We start from the raw sequence: 22,936 nt of genomic DNA on the forward strand, positions 1-22,936 counted from the left end.
ATTTTACACAGCACTGTACATGCAATTTTTTTGTTGTTTTATTTGAACCTGTGGGTTTTGCACCATTTATTGAATGTGAAGCGTTGTGCCAGATAGGGCTGAGGGTTGCAGTAGGCTCAGTGTGGTGTTGTAATATAAGCCTGTTATGTTGCCTGTAGTTAGACATTCTCCTCAGGTAACGGGTCAGGTAATAGAGACCTGAGAGGCTTGATTCTACCGTGGATGTGTGAGGTGACACAGGATTCTGTGCAGCCTTGTGAGGTCAGGATATTTGCTGCCTAAAAGTGAGAGTTCGAGCTGCACGGCACCTGCCTGGAAAACTTCGCTCCTAAAAGCATACCTGGATCATGTGATCTGGTTGTTATTGCGAGTGTCCACTCCTCACTGGCCTTGTGGCTGAGGTCTGTGTGAGTCCCTTCCCTCAAAGGCACAGAACCGCAATGGATGGATGGATGGAGTATAGGAGCGTCTCCTTTGAAACGGGGTGATACCAGTTGCTATCATGCTTGTTTCTTTTTCCTTATATTTTAATTATTGTTTCAGATCGGTTAACTATACCTTCATTCCACTTATAGAATTTTTGTTTCTACATTACTAGCATCATGTCATTTTTCTGCTGTTAAGCCAGCAATCTTCCAATCGCTTTTTCACTTCGTGGTCAACTCGTGGAGCAACTCGTGGTCAAGCACTGCCTCCTAGTGGGGAAGAGTAAAAAAACCAGTATTCGCGCAAAGTGTATGTTTGTTTTGCCATGTTGTGCGTTCTTGACAGTCAGCACATGGCATTGGTGACTCTACGCTTTGACAAACATAACGTTCACTCTTTTATCACTCAGTAAAGTTGCTGCATTCTTTGTGCCCACAGGCTTATCAACTAAACATTTTAGTTTCACACAAGCCTTTTGTGTCCACATCTGTGTCCATGCTGCCAGCCAGCCATGTGATAATCTAGTTGTTTTGTTTAATGTTTATATTGAAAGTGGGAGATATCACTGCTATATTTTCCCACCACACCTTTCATTTTCTCTCTTGGCATGGACTGTGTACATTTACAGGGTCTGATAAACAGGTGGACAATGATTCACACATGCAGGTGCTCCACTGAAGCCATCTGTGCCAACTAAAGCCATTTACCAGGAACTGGTCGAATACCCACCAGAGAGCATCGTGGCCTCTGTCGATGAGCGCACATCCTGGCTGCGCACCATCCTGAACACTTCGGCCACTGCCAACAATCACGCCTCTGCAAACGGTCCCACCACCAAGCCTAGCTCCCTGCTTCGGAACCAGCCTCCCGCTGCCGTCGCCAGGAGGGAGCTGCCATCTGTGCACAACTGGAGGCGACCGTCCGAGGACCCCGGCTTTGACATCGACAATCTTGACTCTGCTTCTGTTTGCTCAGAGACTGAGTCAAACTTGTCGTGGGTCAGCGACGTTGACGACGAGATTAGGATGCTCAAATCCATGATGGTGCCCCGGGCATCACTGATGTCTCTGCCCGGAAGCAGAGAGAAAACAGCAACTGCGACGCAGACAGACTCGCTGTCCTCGACCGGGAATGTCATGACTCACGTCGGCGTTGAGACGGACGAAACGGACCACTTCATGATTCTCAAGGAGAAGGCCCACCTGGAAGGCGAGCTGGACACACTGCAGGGGGAACTGGGCCGGTTGGTCCAAGCCAAGTCGGAGCTGAAGACACGAGCAGCTGCTGCTGAAGCCCGCTGTCAGAAACTCGCAGAGGAGAAAGAGGCAGCCGTGCAGCGAGAAGCCAGCCTGCAGCAGGAGCTGCAGATGCTAAAGATGGATTCTCTGAGGTACGGCCGCGTGATGGGTGACTACGACAGCCTGATCCACTCCAAGGAGTCAGAGGCAGGGTTCTTTCACGACGAGGCTTCTGTCCTCTCAAATGAGAACCGTGAGCTGAAGATTGCGCTGGAGGAGCTGAAGGTGGACCTTGAGTCTCGGTGTGGTGCCATCGAGGGCCTCAAGAGCAAGATTGCAGAGCTCCACGTGGAGAGTCAGTCAGCCGTGCGGGCCCGAGCTCAGCTGGAGTCTGAGAATGGGAGCCTCCGCAAGCAGCTGCAGGTCGTGGAAAAGTCCAAGGACTGGTTCCGGGAACAGCTCCACGAGAGTCAGCAGGGCAGGAACCTGCTGCACAAGGAGCATGTGGCCATCCAAGCTGAGAAGATTGCGCTGGAGAGCACGGCAGAAACCCTGAGAGCCGAAAATGCGCGCCTGGTCCAAGAGCTGACTGAGTTTCGGCAGCGGTCTGTGCGTGACAAAGAGAGCCTGATGAAGAGGCTCGAAGACATCGAGGCTGACCTAGTAGAGAGAGAAGCTGTGCTGACTCAGGAAGCTGCTGTGGCGGCTGCAGCAGCACAGCCCCACCGAGTGAGTAGTGTACAGTACGGTACAATGCAATGTTGTACTTATGCTCTGCCTTTAAGGGTCCGACACAACAGTGGTAATGGGTGCATGTACAAGCACCTTCTTACTCACTTAACCACAAATCCTTTAGCTTTGCCTCTTTTGCACATACTCATTAGCATACGCTTGTAACCTATCGTAATACATGATAGACCACCAAACATAAGGTAAAATGGCCCACTGTAACCAAACCCTTTGAGTGTTCATGCATGGTCCAGACATGATATGTCTGACTTGCGATCCAAGGTTCCTAGAGGGCTCCCCTCAACCACTCATCTCAAAAGATAAGACCGAATTGTTATTCCGTATCAAGGTGGTGTCAGCTCCTGCTGCCACCTGCTAGGGTCATGCCCATGATCTTTCACATACAATTCTGTAGGCGGATTTTCAGAAAAACAGGGCTTTTAACACCATCATTTTAATATAGCACACTACAGTTAATTTAGCCAATTTCCTTTTATTTATTTATTTATTTTTTCATTCACATAAGTCCGCTGGTCAGACAAAGCACATAGTGCTTGTTGGCTATGTGGATACACACACAAGCTGCAAAGGCACATCTTTGCAAAGCAGTCATCAGCTAGCAGGATCCCTTCCTTGTCAACAAAAACAAAAATAAAGAGATGGCAAGTAATGATAGTCACAAGATAGGTCAGGCACAAGTGCAAAATAAAAGTTCACGAAAATTGTAGTTTAAAGCGGCCAAGATTTGTATGCAAGTGCTTCACGGGATTATTCCAGCTTAGGTGTTTGTCCACAAAAATGTTTATTTATTTACTGCTTATTCAGGTTGCAGGGGCATGCATTCACATGAGCAACAAGTAAAAGCATGCAGGTATAATGGTTTGTTTTGGTTTGAAATTTTTTTTAGATTTTATAGTTAATGTTTTGTTGGATGAGAATTTATAAAAATAAAATTTTCTTAAACTAGTTCATGATTATATGTATATCATCTTGAAAGTGTGGACAGGTGTTCTCATAACCCTAATATGAGAATTACCTCCATATCACCTTTGTATTGATATATTTTCTAATTCAATGATAAATTACCCAGGTCAGTAATATACTGGGTGCCCCAGCTAAATGTAACCAAGTTTTTCAAAGTTATGGTGAGCGATAGCGCATTCAAATCAGTTAAGTGCTGTTCAGAATTGCCTTTCCTAATCTGCAGTTATTTTTTACGTTCACTAAAGGTAACTGGCTAGTAAAGACTAAATCTTATTTTGTTAAACTTGGCTTCAGAGAAAAAGTGTCAATGCAAGGATTGTAGGTAGATCTTGAGAAACGGCTAATACATTGTTTCCATTGAATTAAAATGATTTTTTACGAGCCGAAAACGACACCTGGCGCAATAAGAAAAACTTTCTCGGGACCGCGGCATCACTTTAGAGCCCTGAGATGTGTCTGAAATAACAGAATCTGCTTTTCTGGGCCGTGCTGTCTATGATGAAGCTGGTTTTATGCACTTGGCGAATGATTTGAAATAACAGCTGGTCATGTGACAGCATTTTCTGAAGGCATAAGTTGTAGAGTGATGGAAACAACATAGCCAGCCCTTTTTCAAGGAGGTCTACAACTTTTGCTTTGACACTTTTCCTCTAGCGGCAGTAATTAAAAAAGAAATCAATTGGTATTTACTAATTACACTTTGGCGAACGAAAAAATACTAAAGGTTAGCATAGGTGACTCTGAACAGCTCTGAATTGGTTTTACTGGGCTGGGGCCCACCACATTTTTTAAAACCTTGGCTACATTTTCATGGGACACCCTGTATACATTACACAACTACCAGAGGTACTTGAGCCTCCTTATGTGCTGTGAACGTGTAAGCATCAAGTGATACTGTATTACTTCTGCTTCATGGTTTCTTTAATCAAGTTAAATGAGCGAAAGCTTGGTTTTATATGGTTTTTGTGTGAGTTGGCATCTTAGTTTGGATTCTACTTGTTGAGACCCCTTTAACAATAGATTTGATGTTGTATCCTTAAGTCGAATTGTTAATCGCAGTTACCTAAACAGTGCTTATTACTTAGGACCCACTGTTAGTATAATGCTGTCGTGCTCAATATAAGCTATCCAAAAATAGATGTCTTGACGCTTACAGGTCGAAAATAGTAATGTGAATGAAAACATTTTTATTTAATAGAAAGGAAGATAGTGCTGTATATTAGAGAAAACAGGTAGGTTTTTATATATCGCATAAATGAAATTGAGAGGGAATGGACATATGTGGCGCAGAGATGGGATGATCACTGGTCCCTCAAAGTGATGAGATGAATAACTAGGGGAGGAAGAAACGGGGTCTAGGGCTGCAGCAAAGCAGGCGGAGTAACATGTTTGAGAGGTATGCAGTTCCCGGGAAAGGCTTCTTCCCTGTAGATAGCTCAGCACAAGTGATGATCTCTGCTTTAGTTATATGAACAACAACGAAACAAATTTCACTTTTGCATTACTGGCAGGCAGCAGCTGAGAGTGGGGGCCTCTCCTCCAAGCTGCGCATAGCCGAGCTGGAGGAGCAGCTACGGTCATACGAGTCCACCCTGGCCGAGCGGTCAGCTGCCCTGTCGGCGCTGGAACGGGAGCGCACGGAGCTGGTGACGGAAGTACAGCGGATGCGCTTGCGGCTCAGCGACAGTGAGCTGGGCCGCCGCAACCAGGACGAGCTGCTGCGAGAGGGTGTGCACAAGGTGCGGAGGCTGCAGGCGGAGCTGGCGACCAGCGAGGAACAAGCTAGTGAGCTGCGCAGCCAAAAGGCGGCCCTCGAGGTGGCACTGGCAGCCGCCAACGAGGACAAGCGAGTCGTCGGTGAATCACTTGGCACCCTCACGGAGAATTTGGCCCGGCTCGAGGGCAACTTCAAGCTCATTCGCACCGAGCAGGTGGCCAAGACGGCGCAGGTAAGGGGTGCCACGCCAAGTCAGGCTCTTTTGTATGCTTTTATGGGCGTGCATCTCTCATGGGTGCACAAACACTAGCTGTCTACATTCTTAGCCTCCTCCTTGCACTGATGAAGGCAAAATGATTATAGAAAACATCTCGAACCCAGATGTGCCACCAGAGCAGCTGGAAAGAGAGAGCTGTCCAGCCCGTGTGAAGCTGTTTCACCTAGGGGTTTATCTTACTCTTCCTTTATAGCCCTGTTCATCACTTTGCTAATAATGCTGGGGAGCAGAGCCTGGGCTGTGTCCTGAGCTGCACCTGCCTTCAGGAGCATCCAGGAATGCTGTGACAAAATTGTGGATGATACGAATCTCGGCACAGTACGAATCTGTAAAGTTCACTTACTGAATTGCTTTGTGTGAAATGGGCAGAATTTTGAATGTTCTGAATGTCTTCCATGCCACTACAGATGACATGATTGCAGGAGCTGCGACTGCACCTGTGAATACTAAATGTTGTCTTCAAACTGCAAATGCCATGAGTGCTGCTACACACGCTGCAAACACTGAGAAGTGTAGTGCAGTTTGTACATTACCAACGCTGTGGTCACCTGTTGCGCATTAGGCACTGTGAGCCTGGTTATTTAGTGCAACTGTAAATAGATCTTGTCTGCTGCTAAGAGATCTATGTGGACGCAATTTATATGTACTTGTGCATGCAGATTTGTTCATTTTTGGATGATGTGAGCTTCAGCTGACACGATATATTTTTCATAGCCCCATTGCATTTATGTCATCGAAATTGTGGGGTATATTTTTTTCCTTTCTTTGGCATGGTATGCTGCAAATGCTTAGTACTAACTGAGCAGCCTTGCAGCATTGTTGGGGTCCACTAGAGCGACTTTTTATTTGTAGATGCACATATAGCAGGATTTGCCTCTTGCATGACAATGCCTCTGCCAGCTTTGCATATCACCACCTATGGGGTGGCAGCATGAGATGCTGCCTTCAAAGGTATCAGTTCCTTCTATGGAAGTAAATATTTGCAGGGCCAGCCTTATTTTGCAGTTATATATTTGCAAACAGCTGCTTTCATATTTGTTCTGCTTTGATGCAGGTTTGGTTCAGTAGTTGATTGCTAAGCATATTTCCTCCTGGCATGATCATAAGCAACAGCGTGACAAGTTTTGCATTGTGTAATAGCATTTTACTACCTAAGGTCAGAACTAACTACAGGAAACAATGCCTTCTTTTTTTCTCCGTACCATTTTGGAATTCTTTGAATTGTTCAAGTTCAAGTTAGGGGTTTTCCTTCTTAATGTGTGATTTTCATGTTATGGATCCTATGTATTGCGGCATCCATGAGTGTTTTATTGTACCTTTTTCTGCATTATATTGTTCGTACTTTTCTGTAACTCATATTTACACTATGTATCCATCTTTATTCTCCATGCTGTTTAATAGTATACATCGTGTACATTTCTATTTAGTTGCTTATTGAATCTTATTCTCATCGGAGGTCCTACCCGCGGTCTTGTACCATGGGACCTCTCACTGTATATGCTTGTATCTTTGGATTGCCTGATAATTTTCAACATCAAGTTTATATTGACAAGAAGGGAATTTGTGTCAAAAATTTTCTGGTCGCTTTGACTTTCCATTGGTACAGCCTCCAGGTGCATGCTAAAGCTTGTCTGTCAGTGGAGGAAGGAAATTATTCTATAACATGGCTTATAATGCTACTATTTATTCAGTGTGTATCTAATGTGCAACCCAATGTTGCCTGTCGCAGATTGAGCAGCTCCAGCGGGAGAAGACATCCTTGAGCGAGCGCCTGTCAGAGACCGAGGCCGCCCTCGCACTGGCACGCCGGGAGTTTGAGTCCCTTTCGAGTTCCCAGTCCCAGGCGCAGGCTGTGGAAGCTAGCCAGCTGCGCAAGCAGTATGCCGACCTCCAGAACGTGGTGCAGGTTCTCGAGACCGACCTCCGGAAGGCCCTGGCTGAAGGAAGGGACGCTGCAACACAAAACAGAACAGACAAGGTGAGCTCACCACCTCCTGCCTCGCCAGCTTGGCCCCCACACATACTGGTTGGCATGACTACGTGGAAGGATTGGAAGTATGCTACGCAAACTGTGTTTGGGGTCAGTTTGGGAAACCCATGAATACAGAGGCCTTTGTCTCATTCTTAGTGAACTCCAAAACTGAGTCATTTGAAAAGGGATGAAGGTGAGGGTAAAATCTGGCACACAATGGAAGGTTCTGTTGTTTAGGGGACCAGAATGATTTTGAGCCACCTAAGGATTTTGGCATGCGCTAACATAGTACAACACATCTAATATGTTTGGCATGAGCTGCTGTGGCAGTGATTTGATATCGCAATCTTGTGCATAGCAGTTGAATTTCATAACCATTCAGTGTAGCTCGGCCGCATAACTTGAAGCCATTTGAATATGGCGTATTGTCTCGCGCAGTCAATAAACTCAGCTCCTATGGCCAGATATGCTTGGCCAAGTAAGACAGTCCACTGGTGCTTGTAGCTCACACAAGCAAGGCTGGGTTTCTTTCTCATGACAGCTCTGTGACATAATATGGCGCCTAGAGTTCTGGGGTCGGCTGAGCACTTTAAAGCAGCTGCAATGGACGGCCAGGCTGCTATGGGCAGCAGTGGCAGCTGGTAGCTTTGGCAGGTGAAACAGAAGCCCAAAACTGCTTCCTGAGGCATATAAGTTGATCTGGGGAGCTGTGTTCAAGTTGAGGGAAATGGCAAAAGAAAATTATTTTTCATTCAATCTTTCCACTTCTGTTGCACATTCAGGAAAAATGATCTTTTGGGACATGTTGTGCAGTTTGACAGCCACTTCTTGAGATTGATAACGAGGTTGTTCAGGACCTGTTTTGAGCCGAGAGAAACATCCCGCTACCAAAGCAGGCAAAATGGTAGAGTTCATTGGTCATGTAAATCTGACCAAGCAAACCGCAATTCATCACTAGGTGCCCAGTCATACCAATGCTTAAATGCTATCAGCAACCGATACTTAAACTTCAAGTTAAGGGAATTATTTAACCAAATCATAGTACAATGAATTTTAAGCACCATAGCCTTCTTTGAGATGCAGTTGCAGTCGATGCTTTGTGCATCGACTACAACTGCATCTCAAGGAAGGCTATGGTGCTTAAAATTCATTGTACTATGATTTGGTTAAATAATTCCAGCTTAACTTGAAGTTTATAAATAATCTAGAGTCCCATGCTTGAATGTCTCCTGTGGCCTGCAGCACTCGCACACAACAATAATGACAATGTGGTGACTTTCACGTTTTAGTCTGCATGCTGTGCAATGGAGGATTTAGTGACTCCGTTGCTGCACTGATCATGTTTTAACCTCCCCCTGCATAGGGTGGTATTTCCCCTTGGCATGACTTGATTTATAGCTAGCCAGGGCTTGTCATTTCTGCTGTACCCCTTCCCACCTCAGGAGAAGCTGAGGCAGGCGGAGGAGAGGCTGGGCCGTGCAGAGGCCGAGGTGGAGGCCCTGTCGCACCGCAACGCGTCCCTTCAGACGCAGCTGCGGGAGTCTGCCCAGCGGATGGCCCGTGAGGAAGCCCGCTGGGCAGCCTGCCTTCAGGAGGCCCAGCAGCAGCCGCGGCTGCATGACCAGTCCACCTGGGAGACGCGCGTCCGCGAGCTGGAACAGACGCTAGCCACCCGTGAGATGGCCACCAGGTAAGTCTCCCTCAGTTTCTCCCAAGTCGGGCATTTGTGCTTGCAATAAAAAGAATACAAGTTTTTTTTTTCTCTCCAATCATTGCATTTGGAACCAGTATATGAATATAGGGCCAGATTTCTTTTCTCGCATCCTCCTGATATTTGAATCAAGCTCAGCAGTTGCAACATTTAATTTGCAATGAGAAGCCGACATCTCTTGTCTAGGCGAAGCTCGTTGCAAGCACGGACGAGAGGTAGGAGAGGTAGGGAGTAGCTTTGCAAGTTAGCTAGATGGGGAGGAGGGTATAGGGAATTTCATCCTTCCATCTCCCCTGAAATATTTTGTTATTTTCATGCACTGCCAACGTGTCCGTCTCCCCATCGCCTTCATCCTCTGTGTACGATGCTGCTTCCTTCATTTTGTCTGTTCTCTTTTTCTCGTTTGTGGTTGGTCCACTTGCAGCAGCTTAATTGTTACAGCCCTCCCCACTAATCTCCTGCGCTTGTGTCCAGTGACACTTGAAATTTCTGCAACCATCACTTTTTAATTCTGAGAAACCCAATGTTTTGGAGAGCTAGTTCGACTCCTTCAAGGGTGAGGCTGTGCCTATTGTATGGAGCTACCATAAGTAAACGAAAGAAGAGGCATGGAGGAGCAAATACACGAAGGGGAGTGGGTGTTGAAAGGGGAGGAAAGGGGGGGCTCTTAAAGCCAGCAGGTACAGGTGCAGCAGTGCTCGCTGGCATCTTTTTCTTTTCCTTTTTGAGGTGGCGAGCTCGTCTGGCTGACATGGTCAGAGGTCGTCTAACACAAGAATTAATCTTTTTTGGTGATTGGTCTCAGTCTCCAGGATTGTGATTCTGATATTAACGGAATGTCCTACTGAAAAACACTCAGTTTTGTACTTGTTCAACTGTGCATTTTTTGTTTTTATTTTGCAAAAGTTTGCTATCATATGATGCTTTTTTTGGTCGTATTTAACTTATTTTACTGACTTCTCCTGCGTGGGCATGGTATACCCGTAATATTTGCTGAATGAAATAAATTTATATTATTTTATTTCAGCGTGGAAAAAAATATTTCTCCCCCATCTCCCCCACTGCTGCTTTGGCCTTTGAGATAATTAAATCCGCAAAAGAGCTGCATAGAGTGTGGAAGGATAATAATGAAAAAGTCAGTTGAGCCTATAGCTTTGCAGTATGAAATACTAAGCAGTGGTGGCAAGAGTTGTAAGTGCAGTGATGTACAGGCAGCTGAACCAATAGCTAGCCCTAAAACTCAGCTGCCTCTGCTGTGCAAAATGTCAGGAGTGTTAAGCACTTGAGTCTTTGCAGCACTGGATTTTGTCGCGTGTGCTTCTTAACTGTTGCCTCTCCAATATTGTTGATGATATGGAGGCCATTGCCATGTTCACGGGTAGCTCTTGGCTATGGTTTCCGTGAACATTTTCTGCTTGCAGTTTCATGTTTTTTCCTTATCCTAATGGCTCAAACATCCCCCGCACATTATTTTCGTTGCTTCTGTTACATCAGTTGATTACCTTTTAGTCCCATAGTGCAAGCAAACTGGCTAGCCTGCCTCACGTAGTGACTTCATATTGAAGTGATTTGTGATAGATGACTGGCACCGTAAATGATACAAAAGCTACATTGGGATGCTGTCATGTTCTACCAAACACCGGAGTTCTCGTGCCAGCACCTGTGGTCAACCTGTTTTCTTGGACTCCGCACAGCACTAAAAGTGGTTTGAATAATAGAACAGTCCAAAACATCTCTGAACTTCAAAAAGTTACTTTGCTTAATTGGCTTGAAAAAAATTGCGAGTTTTGCCCTGTGCCTGCAAGGGATGATATTAATAACACTGGCAGGGTTGGGGATACTGCATCAATTACACCAACATGTGACTTTGCATTAAATCTGCTACATACTACATCAGATTGTTGGTTTCTGATTGCACCATTGCTGTGCCAGAATGGCATTTCAGTTCATCAAGGGCTGTGGCAAATCTAATATCGCACATGCTGCCATTTCATATGCACTAGCTTGAGTTTCTTCTCTTGATGTCGATGTTTGCTGGAAAGGGTGTCCATAGAATTCAGCCCTGTCCCGTTTGTCTCACTTGCTAGTCCTGTACTGCCTGCTGACTGCCCGCTGGATGCAAGTTAAGTCTACAATGATGGCTGCACTGAATTTCTCCGTGACAGAGTGTGGTTCATTGTTAAAACCTTTGTGTTACCTAAACAAGATGCTGAAGTTGAGCGATTTAGGCGAGTCGGTAACAATTCATCGCATCGAACAGCACGAGAAAACACGGTGACTGAAGAAAGGATGACACAGTGCAGCGCTCGTCCTGTGTCGTCCTTTCTTCTGTCCCCGTGCTTTCTCGTACTGTTTGATGCAATTAAAGAAGACACTTTACTCTGGACCAGGAAGTTCTCACTAAAAAACACTTTGAGTGGTGGTCTTTGGGGTTGAAACATTATCCGTGAGATGTGTTTGTCCCAGAGGTTGGTAGGAGCAACCGATTTGGAGTGCCTCTCAGCCTTGCACTGTCAAGCACAGTTTGAGTTTTTGGGCTAGTCAAGCTTTAGTCTTCTTTGCTTTTCATGGAGCCTTGTTTTAAATGTTTCTATTTGATCTGTGGCAACTAAAGGGAGTTCCTCAGTGTGTAGCTGTAGCCCACTCTTGATAGTGAGCTGGATGTCCGTCGGCTGTGCAGGGAGCAAGAGCGCATGCACAAATCAAACATCCGGATGCTGACACGCAAACTGCGCGAGAAGATGAAGGAGCTCAAGCTGGCCCACCTTCAGCTGGCCAACACCACTGGGGCACAGAACGGCCAGGATGGGGCGCCACCTCACCAGGAGCCTGCACAGAAGGTGTGCATCGAAGTCCAGACTGAGCTGACTGCAACGTCGACAGAGGAAGCGGACAAGGAGCTTGCTGAAGAAAAACACCAGGAGCTGCTGCTGCTGCTAGAACGGGAGCAAGGCAGACTCGCTGGTGAGCTGTGCACCAACCAGTGTGCCACTAATCCACTTTATCAGTGGTGTTCCAGCAGTGTCCATGCTCATTCGTTCCCTATTTTTTTCTCTGCCACTAAATAAGAGGCTGCTTTTTTTTTGTTATTCAGCTGCGACAACTCCACTTGGATGAAGGAAAAGTTAGAAAGACCTAGAATTGCATTTTGCCCTTTTGGTGGCAAATTGTTTTTCAAATGCTCATAAAATTATTACTAACATGCACAATAATTTTCACTTAAATACACCAAGAAATAAAAAAAGGCAACTGGCATAGTACTATTGTGTCAATTGTGAAAGTTGTGGCAGTGCTGACTTTGTAGGAGGTGGCACTAATACGTGCCAAGCATGATGACGCTTCGGCTTTAAGGAGTGGAGAAGTGGAGACAGAAGTTATAAATTCGTTCATTTTCCTTATTGACTGAAGGAGTGTCACCAATGTAATCGTCCACTAGGTCACTGAGTCCCTAGCAGTTGCTACGTCCAGGAATACGGTGAAAACCTGCATTTTACGAGCACAGGAGGAGCACCGGCATAGCATTGCGGTCATATGTCAAGTGAACTCCGATGCACCCCTGCTTAGTCCCACCTTGTGAGCAGAAGTAACTTGCTGCTTTGCTGTTGCACAGGCTCCCTCAAGGCACAGGAGGAGCTTCGCGAGTGTGTGGAGCAGCTGGAGAGGCGGCTCTCAGAAGAGGGTGCCCGTGCGGCCGAGCTCCATTGCCAGTTGGAGCAGGTGCAGCAGCGGGCCGAGCAGGCGGACACCCTGCACGAGGGCTCCCTGGGTGACCTGCAGCGGGAGCTGGCCAAAGAACGCACGCTCAGCAAGGAGCTCCGGCAGAGGGTGAGGGGCTACTGTTCGCCCGGGAGTGCTTCCTCTCAGGGGAAGAGGGGGCAGCTAGATTCCCGTGCTTCCTCCCTGGCAAGCAGTGTTGGCAGTGTCTGTGTGGGAGCCAAAAGCTCTCAAGTTCACTTTCTAGCTTAAGAGAAGCTCGTGCAGGTAGTTTGTATAGATATCGCCCTTGTGGGAGAAGCCTTGGTGTGCAGTAAATCCACTTTTGCCTGTTGAACTCTGGAGACCATCAAATGTTCATTATTTTTTGCCTTTTTCTTTTTTGTGCAGTATGGCACAGGAAGTGCCATGCACTTCCTGCTGGTGGATTTTCTATGCTTAAAGCAGCTTTAGAATGTTGGAAATGATATTTCCAATCTGTGCATCATAGGCTCGCATGCCTTGCATTGCCTTTGAAACTTGGGGAGAATAGAAATAGAATCATACTAGTGACGTGATGAAAATGGACAGGAAAAAAAAAGGACATGTGGTCCAGCAATAGAGGAAATTTTGTTGGCAGTGGTGGGTGTGTGCGTAACATCTTTATGCTCATTTTTCGACATCAGCAGATGTTTTTTGCTTTTGATCAAAAAGAGCTGGTTTCTACTGTGTACTAGCTTACACTGTCCATGCATGGCCGGGCGGCTTGCAGTTTTATTTTTATCCCATTCTTTTGGTGACTGCTCTCATTGCCCTTCTCTTTTGACTTCACCTAAGGGAGCAAGGCTCTGCCAAAAACTGCTCCCAGTCCCTTTACCCATTCTTTCCTGTCCATTTTTAAATGCTCCATATGAAAGGCAAACATGAACCAGGGGGGCTCAAACTCGGTTTGGCGAGATTCTTGGGTTTTAGGTTTCTTGGAATGCTTTTAGTGGGTGCTCTGAGTCATGCATTCATGCATGCATGCCTCAACCTTCATCTTTCCTTTGGGCACCCTTGTATTGAATGGGCGGGGGAGGAGGGGGGGGGGGGGGGAGGACTTATTATGCTGTAACTGCTTATTTTAAATGCTCAGTATAAAAGGCTAACATGAACCAGGGGTGCTCAAACTGGGTTTGGCAAGACTTTTGGTTTCTTGAAGGGTGCTCTGAGTCATGCATGCATGCCTCAACCTTCATCTTTTCTTTGTACATCTTTGTATTGTAGGACGCTGTGATCCCCGGAAAAAGAACGCAGCAATAGAGACGAGCGTACTCTTTGACTTTTTATTCTCCATGTGTCTCAGTGAGAGTCGAGCGGCGGCGGAGAGCTCGCGAGGGCGTGCCGCCGCTGTGAGGGTGAGAAAGAGAAAAAGGGAAGGCCGCCCGGGCACGCGCGGTGCTGTCGGCGGCTGCTCATGGTCACGGTCATGGAATAGCCAGTTACACACAGCTCATATTGCTGCATTGAACTCTGAACAGGAATAAGCAGGAATCGAGCCACTACACAGCTCTCCCCCGAGAGAGGAAGCCAAGGCGACGAATGATTTACATTAGCAGGCAGTTGAGATGAAAGTGAATGCGATGAACCGAGGGCGACTGGTGTCTGTCGGGAAAGTTCATTGGCGTCTGGAAAACAGGCACCGAAACACAAGAAACCGGGGCCTGGGCGTACGCCGGCTTGAGCCGCTCCAGTGCCACTGCATCTCATGTTCTGTCCATGTCGACGACGAAAGTAGACGAATGACGCTCGATCACATGGAATGGGCCGAGGTAGTGTGGTTGCAGGGAACCGCGCAATGGGCTGTAACGGACAAAAACATGCGTTGCAGTTTTTAGGTCTGAAGTCACGTACACCATGCCTGCATGGGCTCTCGTGGGCTGCGGGCGAAGGTGGCGGAGGATCCCTTGGAGTCTGTCGATGTAGTCGCTGCGTGCGGGACAGCTGGTGGTGTGCTTTCGAAAAAGTCCGCTGGCAAGCGTAGACAGTTCCCATAAGCAAGCTTGGCACAAGCGCATGAAAAGTCTTCTTTGAAAGCAGAGCAGATTCCGAGCAAGATGAGTGGAAGGGCATCAACCCATTTCTCCGGAGAACCGTGTGCCATTAGCGCTGACATAAGGTGACAATGGAAGCGCTCCACGAGTCTGTTGGTTTGCGGATGGTAGGATGTAGTTCGCAGCCGTGCAGTTCCGAGCAGTTTGAGCAGTTTTGAGAAAACCAAGGACTCGAACTGGCGGCCGCGGTCCGTGACTATGTTTGTGGGACAGCCGAAACGCGCCACCCAGGTAAAAACAAAGGCAGAGGCGATGGTTGCTGCCGTGTTGTTGACGACTGTCGTTCAGGCCATCTGGTGAAGTGATCGACGCATGTTAATAAATATTGGTAGCTTTGACAAGAGTCCAGGGGGCCAACGATATCGATGTGGACAACTGTGAAATGTTGGTCAGGCTGCAGGAAACGCTAAACTGGCGGCACTGGGTACCGGTGAACTTTCGCACGCTGGCATGGTGCACACGCGCGGACTCAGTCGCGAATGTCGGCGTTGATGCGGGACCAAACAAAGCGTGATCCGATCAGCTTTTGGGTTGCACGAATTCTAGGATGGGCGATGTTGTGCAGAGAATCGAAAATTTTCTTGCGGAAACGAATGGGCAAAAATGGTCTAGGTGTTCCCATTGAGGTATCGCAAATGATTGGCACATTTTCAATCGGGACTGTTTCAAGCTTAAGGGATGTTTGCACTGTACGTAGGTGTGAGAGCTCAGAGTCATCCGTTTGCGCTGCCGATAGTTCATGTATTGCAAAGGGAAAGGAGGACTAAGTCGATGTTTTAGAACGACTATGTGTCACAGCATCGATGCGACTGAGGGTGTCAGCCGGGGTATTGTCAACACTACTAATGTGTCGGATGTCTGTCATGAACTCAGAGATGAAGGCGAGTTGGCACACTTCTCGAGGTGTATAAAAGGATGCAGAACGACCAGTTGAGTAGGTGAGTGGCTTGTGATCCGTGAAAACGGTGAAAGGTCGGCCTTCAAGTAAGTGGCGGAAATGACGCACTGCTAGGTATATGGCGAGGAGTTCGCGACCGAAAACACTGTACCGTGTCTGAGCAGGGGCCATGAGTTTTGAGAAGAATGTGAGGGGTTACCACACGCCACTGACTTGCTGGTGAAGAACTGCACCGAGTGCTGTGTTGGAAGCATCCGTCATGAGCATGAGGGGACCTCCAGGTTTGGGTGGGCGAGTAAAGTGGCGTCGGCCAGGGCGCGCTTGATGGCATCAAAGGCATCATCCGTAGCAGTGTCCCATGCAGTGTTTCTGTCGAATTTTTGCCGCAAAGCATGCGGTCGAGAGGTTCCAGGAAGGTGGTGCAGTTTCTTATAAATCAGCAGTAAAAGTTTACGAGGCCAAGAAACTGGCAGAGCTTCGTGGTTGAAGTGGGCTTGGGAAACTCGATGGTGGTTTGCACTTTGTCGGGAAGTGGGCGGATGCCGTTGGTGTACAAGTGATGGCCGAGAAACTTTAGTGCTGGTTTTCCGAATTCGCTTTTTTCTGTGTTGATAACAGTGCCGTTTGCCGAAAGGCGTTGGAAAAGTAGGCACAGGTGTTCCAGGTGTTCTTCGGGGGATGAACTTGCCACGATAATGTCATCCACAAAGGCGAACACGCAAATTAGGCCACGTATGACGGAGTCGATGAAACGCTGGGCGGTTTGTGCAGCATTGCGAAGTCCGAATGGCATTCTTAAGAGTTCAAACAGTCCGAATGGTGTTGTGATTGCTGTTTTAGGGATGTCTTCTTCTACTACCGGGATTTGGTGAAAGGCCCAAATAAAATCTATTTTAGAGAAGATGGTTGCACTATGTAGTGCTGATGTGAAATCTTGTGTGGTTGGCAGTGGGTAGCGATCTGGGGTGGTCTTTCTGTTTAGGAACCTGTAGCCTCTGCATGGTCTCCAGTCTCCTGACTTCTTAGGAACAAGATGCAGTGGAGATGCCCAGCTGCTGGAGGAGGGTCTGATGATGCCAAGTTCCAACATGTGCTCGAATTCTGCACGGACCACTTTGAATTTGTCAGGAGTTAGGCGTCGTGGGCGTGAGAAAACTGGTGGTCTCAATGTTATAATATGGTGCTGAACGTCGTGACACATAGGTTGAGTCCAATCCGGGGGTGACGTTAGCTTGGGGAACTCATTAATCAGGGATGCGAACGGCTCTTTGGCAACTGTAGCACATGAAGGTGCTGCATCAGTAGTTGCACGCGCTGCGTTACTGTGAATGAAGAGTTCAGTTGCGGAGTCAAGTAGGCGCTTTCGCTTGACATTGATGAAGAGTCTGTGCTTGGTCAGAAAGTGGGCGCCGATGATGGCATAACCAACGTCAGCGACCAAAAACACCCACCAGATGACTCTTCGAAGCCCCAGGCTGAGCATCAAAGAGCGCTGCCTGCACACAGGGATACGAGTTCCGTTCACTGCTTGGAGGTAGAAAATTGCAGTGGAAGCGGGCTCTGCTATGTGGCTGGGAGAATGCTCACTTGGGCCCCGGTGTCAATGAGAAATTTTTGTCCGGTGGTTCGGTCAAAGATGTGGAACGGCGACACTTTTTTTGGCACTGACTGCTCGTCGCCACTAGTGGTCGGCCTGCCGGTTTTCCACCCAGGTGCAAGGCAAGAGGCAATGACGGGCGTTTGCGCCGAAACGGCGGTGATAGTAGCATGCTGTGGGGCCTCCTGATTTACTTCGTTTTGCATTCTCCACGCCGGCGAGGCGTTGAGGACTGAAAACGTTGGCGTCCATGGCGTCGGGGTGTCTCTGAGAGACTGTACTTGCCGCGATGAGTTGCTCGAGCCGTGAACGAAGGCGGTGAACTTCGGAAGTAGCGACGAGATGAGGCGGCTGGGAAGTGGTGACAGGCGCAGCGAACAGCGAAGCTTGTGTGGACGTTTTGATGGCAGCGACGCTGAGATCTGGTGTAGACACCTCCATCACTTTGTCAGCTAGCGCAGCCAACGATGTCATGTTCATGGTTGTTGTTTGGATTTGCGTCCAATCGTGGTTACTGCAGGGAAAGGCGGGCAACCTATGTTACTTAGGTGCGTTGCGAGGCACTGGCAACCGTTGCAAAGGGTACAGCCACCATCACCATAAGTCGGGTCACCAATTGTAAGGCGCTGTGATCCCCGGAGAAAGGACACTGCAACGGAGACGAGCGTACTTTTTGACTGTTTATTCTCCGTGGGTCTCAGTGAGAGTCGCGGAGAGCCCGGTGGTGGAGAGCCCGCGAACGGTGGCGGAGAGCCCGCGAAGGCGTGCCGCCGCTGCGAGGGTAAGAAAGAGAGAGAAGGAAGGGCACACAGGCGCGCGCGGTGCTGTCGGTGGGGCTGCTCATGGCCACTGTCACAGCATATCCAGTCACACACAGCTCATATTGTGGCACCGAACTCAGAGCAGGAATAAGTAGGAATCGAGCCGCTGCAGTATCAAATGGGCGGGGGAGGAAGGGGGGGGGGTACTTATTATGCTGTAATTGCTTATTTTAAATGCTCAGTATAAAAGGCTAACATGAACCAGGGGTGCTTAAACTGGGTTTGGCGAGACTTTTGGGTTTCTTGGAGGGTGCTCCGAGTCATGCATGCATGCCTCAGCCGTCATCTTTCCTTTGCGCATCTTTGTATCAAATGGGCGGTGAGATGGGGGGGGGGGCTTATTATGCTGTAACTGCTTACAGCACACTGTTGCATTGTATAGCGAGGCATTGTTTGTTGATATAGGAAATTTTCATTTTTTTTCTGAGGATTTGTGTGTCAGCATGCATGTTCAAATAGAGGGGGCCGCCAAGACATATAGAGTTTGTCAGTATCTTTTTTATGCCATTGAGGTTCTCGGTGGCTAAAAAGATTGTGAACCACTCAGGCAAGCAGCTGTCAGTCTTAGCTCCAGCTGTTCTTTGTGTCATCTGCTGAGCTCTGTTCCCTTCCTGCAGATCTTTGAGGAGAAGCGTCGGGTGAGCCAGCTGCAGAGGCAGCTGCAGACTTTGAAGCAGGCCCTGTCAGAGGCGAGCCAGTCGGCGGATGCCCGTCGCCTCCAGTGTCAGACGCAGACGGAGCGGGTGCAGGCCCTCGAGGCCCAGCTGCGGGAGAGCCAGGGCCAGCTGGAGGCGGTTCGTGCGGACCTGGGTGCCTCGCAAGCAGCCAGGCATGAGCTGGAGGTGCAGCTGCGCAATGCCCACGAGCGGGATCCCGCTCTTGAACAGCAGATGAAGGTAGCAACCTGATCTCTGCTTGGACTGCATGGCATTCTGACCACACACACACACACACACACACCCTCACCATTTATTTTAGAGCCTCTACTCTTTCCACTGCCGCTCCCAAGGCCATTCACTCACATGTTTTACCTTGAGCCACTTTAGTAGATGCGTAGTCAGCGAAATTACTCCATGTGACCTTTTTAGGGGAGCCGCAGCTACGGTGCTTGCTCAAAGGCTGTCCACTCTGGTACCGCATGAATAAATGGAGAGTTTAACAACTGCTTAGCCCCTGTTAGTTGCTCAGTTGCGCCATGGAAGACCTGTGTGCTGGTCCGAGTGTGTCAGCGCTTCAGTACAGATGTCAGACTAATGCATAACCATGCCCTTAACAGAGCTTCTGCTCATTGAACTATTGTTTTAACTGGAATAAACCTCCACAATCTTCTTTATTCTTTTTGACAGAAAATGAAGCAAAAGCTGTAGTTCGTAATCTTTTACCATTCATGGCTTGTATACTTTTTGCATTAGTTTGTTATTGTGGTTGGTTGTCATTTTCTTGTCACCACTATGGCAATGCAGTTGTAGTGGAAATGCATTAATTGAAGCTCATTGGGCTATGTAAAGTGTTTGAATATCTGTATCTACTTGCATAATGAATACACTTGTTTTCAAAAAGAAGTTACATCAGTTTAGGAGGGAGAATGTACTTTAGAAATTTTATATCGTATGTCTGGCCATTCGTCCATCCATCAAAAAAAGAAAAAGCTCGCGTTGAGCTGAAATCATGTGGTTCGCTTTAAGATGTGCTTGCTATGGCCTAGCGCAATCCAATGATTTTGTGGTAGTGGACAGCGCCGGCCAGTTGGAGTGAGATGAAGCAAACATGCTGAGCACAAAACCAGCCATATAGCAGTACGCTGAAGAAGCCATCCCTGCCAACACTGCTGTCAAGGGTGTGTGTGTGCAGTGTCATGGTGCTCTGCATAGTTGCTACCTTACTGCACAGAAAATATTTTAAGGAATTGGCTGGGTTCAAACCAGTTAAACCTAGTTAACGAGCTTAAGCTCTCAGCTGCTGATGCCAGCTTTGCCCACTTTCGCTCCTGGTTATGAGCGTTGCGAAGTGTCCATGCAAAGTATACCAGTAGTCCACTTTTTGCCACCCTGTTTAGTGGGTTTATTGCGTGTCTATCTCGTGTGAATCAGTGGTCGAGTAACCTCCCTGTGTGCTCTGTGCAGCTGCTGAGCTGGAACGTGAAGGAGAAGACTCAGGAAGTGGCAGCCATGCAGGAGCGGTTACGCCTGGCAGAGGCGGCCCACCAGACAGAGGGGTCGAGTTTGCGTCGACAGCTCGAGGTATGCCATGGCATTTTTGCGTTTCCTTTCCATGGGCATATTCCGATGGCCATAGCTGTACTCATCCTTGTTTTTTTTGTTCTTAAGGTATTTTATTGGCAGCTCTTCCAAAGCAGCTGTCTCTCTTGTCTCCTCATAATAAGTTGTTGTGGAGCACAGGTAAAATGAAAGGTGCAGTGTAATTTAGGTGCCTGCGGTGGCGGCGCCTGGTTCATGGTACAAATCACAGTCTTCCCTTTGCTGATGCCTGATAGTGTTGTGCTCACTTCTTGTGTGAGCAGGAGGTCCAGCAACAGCAGTCCAGCCTGTCAGCTGAGCTGATGTCTGTGCGCAAAGAGAAGTTCACCCTTCAGGCCAGGGTGCAGGAGCTCAAGAACATCCTACGCTCACGCATGGCGCAGTGCAAGGTCAGTGTACACCTTTGTCACGGGTGTTCATGCTGGGCATCTGCTTTGGCAGTGGTAGCTGTTAATGGGAGGAAACCTCAGATCCACAATGCTGGCATAGGTGACTGTGAGGAGGTATGGTGTATGGAGAGTAGAAGAAGAGGAAGGGTGCAGGGTGGTAAGAAAGGGGTGTAGTGTTGCTGTGTGGAGCAGTCAGAGTGCGGGGGAAGGGAAGGGCACATGTGGACGACAAGGGACCAGACAGCTGGTGTGTATTGTGTATGAGTGTCAGCACTGGGCAGCATAGGATAGAGAAAATACGAAGACTCAGCACAAGCAGTGGGGGCATTACTGCAAGTATTCATCATGCCTAGCCATTTGGAGTCTTCAGAATGAGGCTGTCAGTCTGAAAGTTTTCCCACTGTCTTTGTCGTGTGTGCTCGTCCATTGTGAGCTGTGCATTCCTGTCATGCTAGTACCAATAACATGCCCAAAGTGTCACATTAGGGAGTCTCATTCGTACGTTTTGCTTTTCAGGAGCTGCAGAGGCAGCTGACCGAGCTGGCAGAGACTACTGAGTTTGCCCTGCCCAATGTTGCGCCAGATTATGACGACTCATACATCACAGAACTGCTCCAGCAGTCCCCAGCTCAACCTGCGAGCAGGTGAGGTATACTGTTGCACTGTTGTTTTGGCTATTAGCAATAGGTGGGCTTGCTTTACCTTTACGTGCTTCCCACCTAGTACCCATGTACATTTGCACTGCTGCTGGGTGCTGTTGGCGTTATGTAACTCTACTGCACTTCTGGATCGGATTTCGGTAATAGTAGGAGTCGCTATCTATTGCCTGTGGTCAATCCATCCCAGACTTTTCTCCTCTTTTTATCGTGTCTAAATACACTGAGTGAATTTGAGCAACTGCTGGTTGATACTGGTTCAGCAGTCTGTGGAAACTAAAGTACACTGCTCGCATTTGTCTAGGTGAGCAGCTGAAATGATTTACCCTATCTGCTCAAATGTAGTATAATTACAACATCAGCACAGAGATTGCTGTGCACAGTGAGAAAAAATGATCGTCCTTCCAATGGAATTGATCCAAGCACAACACCAGCATTGACTTCTCGTTTCTGTCATCAATAAAACGTGCTCATTATATTCAAGTAAATGTGCAGATTTTCAGGGCAAACAATCACTCTTTTAGAACATCCCAAATTGCAAATTCTAGTAATTGTAAATCATTGCTATGTTATAAACTTAAGTGATGACAGATGTAGGTGTGTTCTCATGTTGTTCCCTCTGCCTTGATGCCAGCCTGACAGCACTGAAGAAAACTCACTCAAGAAGCAAGGCAACTACAATTTTCAGTAACGGCTGAAAAAATAATCTTTATGTAATCACATATTCAGAGCTGGCTTCGCTTAGAGCCTGTGTGACTGTTACTTGCACCATTACAGTAAAACCTCGTTAATTTGAACTCGGTTAATTCGAACTGACGCTCGGGTCCCGGCATGGCCCTATGTATTTCAATAGGAGAAAACACCCGATAATTTGAACATGCCAGTATCCACAACGGTTAATTCGAACTAGGAGCCCGTGGCTCACACAGCTCCTCGCAGACAGAAGTTGGCCTATACCGTGTACAATGCGCAGAAAGATTACTAAAGACGCAAAAAACAAAATCTTTCAAATCTGCCCGCACGCACGAGACGAGGTGCGCACTCGACAGTCACAGCGAGCATTCCGGTGCATGCCGTAGCAGGTTTTCGCTGCCGGGTGCCGCCAGGCTCCATCACACCAACGGTCTGGCGCAAGCCGTTGCAGGTTTTGGCTGCACCGCGGTTTCTGGGTGCGCTTTTGACAAGCCTTTTTTCTTTTTGTCCTGCGGTCACGTTGTGTGCACAACGCAGTTGTCGGTGTCGTGCATTTGTTCGTGCCGCGGTGGTCCAAGTTTTACCGTTTTCGTTGCCTGACCGCTTTGCCAGCGACGACTCATCGATTGTGACAGCCATGGCAAACCGCGGTAAATACACGGCAAAGGACCTCAAGACGAAAATGGAGATTTTGAGTGAGGTGGAACGTGGTGTCCTATCCAAGACGGATATAGCCAAAAAGTACGACATCGAGAAGAGCACGCTGTCAACTTATCTCAGGAAC

At 47.8% G+C, this 22,936-nt stretch overlaps 1 protein-coding gene across 4 annotated transcripts in view; it reads left to right on the forward strand.

The window, feature by feature from the left end:
* Positions 1-22,936, forward strand: part of LOC146194476 (uncharacterized) — a 51,826-nt gene that overhangs the window by 18,537 nt on the left and 10,353 nt on the right. For all 4 annotated transcript variants that reach the window (XM_084597429.1, XM_084597430.1, XM_084597428.1 and 1 more), the window contains 10 exons: positions 1,093-2,393; positions 4,889-5,326; positions 7,101-7,349; positions 8,786-9,033; positions 11,735-12,018; positions 12,665-12,879; positions 18,774-19,052; positions 20,280-20,396; positions 20,678-20,803; positions 21,320-21,447. In XM_084597429.1, coding sequence (XP_084453555.1) covers positions 1,093-2,393; positions 4,889-5,326; positions 7,101-7,349; positions 8,786-9,033; positions 11,735-12,018; positions 12,665-12,879; positions 18,774-19,052; positions 20,280-20,396; positions 20,678-20,803; positions 21,320-21,447 — 3,385 coding nt within the window. The remainder of the gene's footprint in view (positions 1-1,092; positions 2,394-4,888; positions 5,327-7,100; positions 7,350-8,785; positions 9,034-11,734; positions 12,019-12,664; positions 12,880-18,773; positions 19,053-20,279; positions 20,397-20,677; positions 20,804-21,319; positions 21,448-22,936) is intronic.

The sequence above is a fragment of the Amblyomma maculatum genome, chromosome 3, assembly GCF_055883805.1.
Source record: "Amblyomma maculatum isolate TAMU_Amacu chromosome 3, ASM5588380v1, whole genome shotgun sequence".
NCBI classification, from domain to species: domain Eukaryota; kingdom Metazoa; phylum Arthropoda; class Arachnida; order Ixodida; family Ixodidae; genus Amblyomma; species Amblyomma maculatum.